The 3,803-nt window shown below is 44.1% G+C and overlaps 1 protein-coding gene across 1 annotated transcript; it reads left to right on the top strand.

Moving 5' to 3' along the window:
• Nucleotides 1-583: 583 nt before the first annotated feature.
• Nucleotides 584-3,803, top strand: SKIP5 (SKP1/ASK-interacting protein 5). Its single transcript, XM_048698934.2, has 5 exons — nt 584-816; nt 1,914-2,058; nt 2,129-2,207; nt 2,339-2,397; nt 3,233-3,803. The coding sequence occupies exons 1-5, from the start codon at nt 702-704 to the stop codon at nt 3,594-3,596; spliced, it is 762 nt and encodes a 253-aa protein (XP_048554891.1). The 5' UTR covers nt 584-701; the 3' UTR covers nt 3,597-3,803.

Below are 3,803 nucleotides of genomic sequence, written 5' to 3'. Positions count from 1 at the left end.
CTCCCTCATCCCACAATATATGACGTTTTTTACAAGTTATGTTAGCTTGCAAAAACGTCATATATTGTGGGACATAGGGAGTACAAATTAGTCAAAAAGAACATTAAAAACAAAACTACATCAGACCACAGTATTTGTAGGCTCGAAAATAGAATGACAACACAATTGACATGAGCAAAATTCGATGAAGCCAAATAGAATTCAGTCGACTGTAAAATAACATACTGGTTGTAATTTTTTTAGGGCTATTGGTTGTCATTTGTATCAGCTTGTATGTAATCCCTCTATAGTGATCTAAAAGATCTTATATTTGTTTATAAAGGGAGTAATTTTTTAGGGGTAATGTTTGTAATTTGTAAGTGTTTTTAGGGGACTTTTTAATTTGCAAGTTGTGTTCTACTGGTGGCAAGAGAAAAAAAAAGCAAAACAAATTTGAGACAAAAAAAAGAAAGAGAAAAAAAAGGCGAATTCCAGTGGAAGCAGCCACATCCTTGATAGGCCTAAAGGGTTGGGCCACTTGAAAGGCAGGCCCAGATTAGGATTGTGTTTAGTTCAGGCTTAAGCCGAGTGACAGGTGGGGCCGGCCGACCAGGAAGCGTGGAAAAAATCAGGGAGGGTGGGGCGAGATATCGTGTCGTGTCCCCGTGCTCTCGTCAGACCTCGCCAACGGCGGCACCGCATCCCACCGTGGAGGAAAGGAGATGGCGAAGCGGCTGCGCGAGGCGGCGCCTTGGGAGGAGGCGCCGGGGTCGCCGGTGAACGGCCTGGACGACGGCTGCCTCATGCATATCTTCAGCTTCCTCAGCCCGATCCCAGGTTCGGATTCGCTCCCCGCACCTCAGCAAGAGAGACGATTTGGGAAGAATCAGTAGTTGTTGCGTTTGCGGTCGCTCCTCTGCGTGATTGACTTTGGATTTGGGTGGAATCGCGGAGAATTAGTGGATAAGTAGGAGAACGGGCCAAAAAAAAAAGGACTTTGACCTGCTTCTGTAGAGAGCAAGATAGGGTTCTGGGGTGATTTGTTGTATTGGCACCGATTTCACGCGGCCGTGTTGCTAAATTAGTGGGATTTAGGGATATACTGTTGGACGTGATGGGATAAGCACCTCCAGTAGTGAACGATGTCTCAAAATTAGATCTTGTGTTGGTTTGGGCTTTGGACTTGGGAATAGGGAGTGTGGTTGTCCAACCAAATTGCGATGGTTTATAAGTTGGTGCCATGTTTTACTCTGAGATTGTCAGACTCTATAAGTTGGTACCATGTTGTTCTAACTGATGTGTTGTTGCCAGGAGGGAACTGATATTTTGACCCTTGGGCTTCGCGGCCACATTTTCAATCGTTGGCCACCTAGTTCTGTGGCCCATTGGCTGTGCTGATAACAATGATATGCCTTAATGCCTGTGCTGGGCAAACTTTTGGACATAAATGAATGTTTTGCTAGTTTGATTGTGTTAAGCAGGGTCAGAATTGGATTTTAACTTTGTTGATTGCGTAATGTCTGTATTTCTGATTGTCTTTTTGTATCTCCATTTGTTAAACCAAGGAACGAGTGTGTGCACTTGTTAAGTGGTGTGAAATGCAAAGATCTTGTTTAGACTTCCACAGATGGAAAACTGGTGTATGTCGGGTCTTATTCATTGAGAACTGCAGTCAGTCACTTAGTGGGTTAGATACTGTTCTCACGTGGCCATTGGTTATGCTGGTTCAGTGGAAAACAAATAATCTCTTTACATCATTAATTACATGCATATGGAAATTCATAAGAGTTTAGGTGGTTTTGGATAAGTTATTTTGATTGCATTTCTAGATAGCCAAACCTTGACTTACTGCTGAGGTTTTTGTTGTGTCATTGCTATCATTTATCTTCCATGAAAAATGAGCCTTTTTTAGCATTTCATTTTTGAACCTGCAGATAGGTATAACACCGCCCTCGTTTGCCACAGATGGCGCTTCCTGGCATGCCATCCTCGGTTATGGTTGCGTGTTGAGAGGCCACTCAGAAATGTAAAGGAGCCTGGAGTTTATCCAAATCTCGAGGCTGCTATTTCTGCTGCTAGGTTCGTTTTTTCCATCTCATTTTACATTGCGGGATGAAGGATGTCCGAGATGACCTCTGCTTTGTTGAAGGCCCGGTGACACTATTCTAATTGCTGCCGGTGGCACCTATCTTGCATGTAATATCCAAATAAAGAAGCCCCTTTGCATTGTAAGTTTTACCATCCATGTTCCTTGTTATCTCAGTAGAAATTTTCTCTGGTGAAATGTTTCCTGCATTATTCACCAATTGTATTGTTGGTGCAACTGTGTGCTTATGTTTGTCATTTTCTATTCCATCAGATTGGCGGGGGTGAGCTTCCTGATGACACTGTATTGACATGTTCCCGTGGCTCCGACAAGTATGCTCCTTTCTTCGATTTTAAATTTCCCTGTCTTTATTTCTTGCTACTGTTTGGTGTTCACTACCAATCCTTATGTGCTGTCATTATAGTAGGCAGTAGCCCATTTTTACAAGACTGAGGTTCTCCTGGAACTGAAATCCGTCCCTTCGGTACACTTAATAAACCTGATTATGAAGTTTCCTATCAATTACATTACCCCGCATGATGGCTAGGTTGCTCTATGCCAAATTTGTTAACTTTTTACTGGAGCCGACCACAGTTATAATTCTTCGTATCACATAGCGGGTTTTTCTGGAAGCACTTTTTTGCGTTTCTATTTTTTGGTAATAAACCAATAGTAAGTTGAAAGCAGTGGTAGAGTCTCTCCACTTGTGGCCTTGAGATCCTGGGTTTGAACCAGCCTCCTTGCAGAATTATTATTATGCAAGGGTAAGGCTGTCTAGAAATTCCCTTTCCCGGATCCCACCTTGTGTGGGAGCTTACAGCACTGGGTACACCCTTTTATAGTTGAAAGACCTTTTTTGCCATGTGCTGTGGTAGAAATAGAAAGTTTCCGAGATACACATGCCTTTAGATTGTTCAAAACTAACAATTTGGAATCTTGAAACTGAGAATTTATATCTTCTGGATCCTGGAGGATTATGGGTTTATAGTTCCTTCACTTGTGAATGTTTGTCTGTAAACTAAGGTGGTAGTGCAAGTTCAGTTTGTGAATGTTCGTCAGTAAGCTAAGGAAGTACAAGTCTACAAACTGCTATGTGTTCCCTATCTATTCACCTGTGCCATATCCTCACATCGTCTCATGTCTTTGTGTGCTAAACTATCTGCGCAGTGCACTGGAGTTCCTTTCCACGTGCAAGATCGCCAATCTTACTATCAAGGCGGAGCTCGGATGCTGCCTGCTTCACCGAAGCGGCAAGCTAACTATTCAGGAGTGCTTGCTCCAGTGCGAGCCAAACCCTCTGGACTACCTGTCCTTCCCGATAGTCAGCACGGCGATCGAATACAATCCATTATCATCGTCGCTCAAGGAGCAGCAGGGGCACGGCGTGACGGTCGTCCGCACCCGGATCGAAGGCGGCGCCAAGGCGGTCCGGACCAACGGGACCCTGGCGCTGCAGCGCGTGCGGGCCATCTACGCCCGCAGGTCCGTCTTCTTCTGGTTCGAAGTAGGGGAGAAGCTGGAGCCCCTGTGAAACCAGTAAGCTGTTGGATCCTGTAATCTCATTCAACCTAGTGGTGAGAGGAAACCCTTGTGTCATGTCTGTTCCTTGCCTGTTGTAACATATGAGAATGATAAATTGTACTGCTGCTTATTGACATTTTTTGAATCGTCATGGAGCATTGTGTTGCCCCTTACAAAATGAACTGAATCTGAATTAGAAAGTCGTTTTTCACGCGTA

This window comes from Triticum urartu, chromosome 2A, assembly GCF_056163025.1.
Source record: "Triticum urartu cultivar PI428250 chromosome 2A, HENAU_Tu73, whole genome shotgun sequence".
In the NCBI taxonomy this organism is placed as follows: domain Eukaryota; kingdom Viridiplantae; phylum Streptophyta; class Magnoliopsida; order Poales; family Poaceae; genus Triticum; species Triticum urartu.
Note: the sequence above shows the minus strand (reverse complement) of the source record. Positions and strands in the feature narration are given on the sequence as shown.

Coding starts and splice junctions, on each gene's coding strand:
- SKIP5 (XM_048698934.2), top strand. CDS start 702: ATGGCGAAGCGGCTGCGCGAGGCGGCGCCTTGGGAGGAGGCGCCGGGG. Junction 2,059..2,128: donor GCTGCTATTTCTGCTGCTAG/GTTCGTTTTTTC, acceptor GCTTTGTTGAAG/GCCCGGTGACACTATTCTAA. Junction 2,208..2,338: donor TAAAGAAGCCCCTTTGCATT/GTAAGTTTTACC, acceptor CTATTCCATCAG/ATTGGCGGGGGTGAGCTTCC.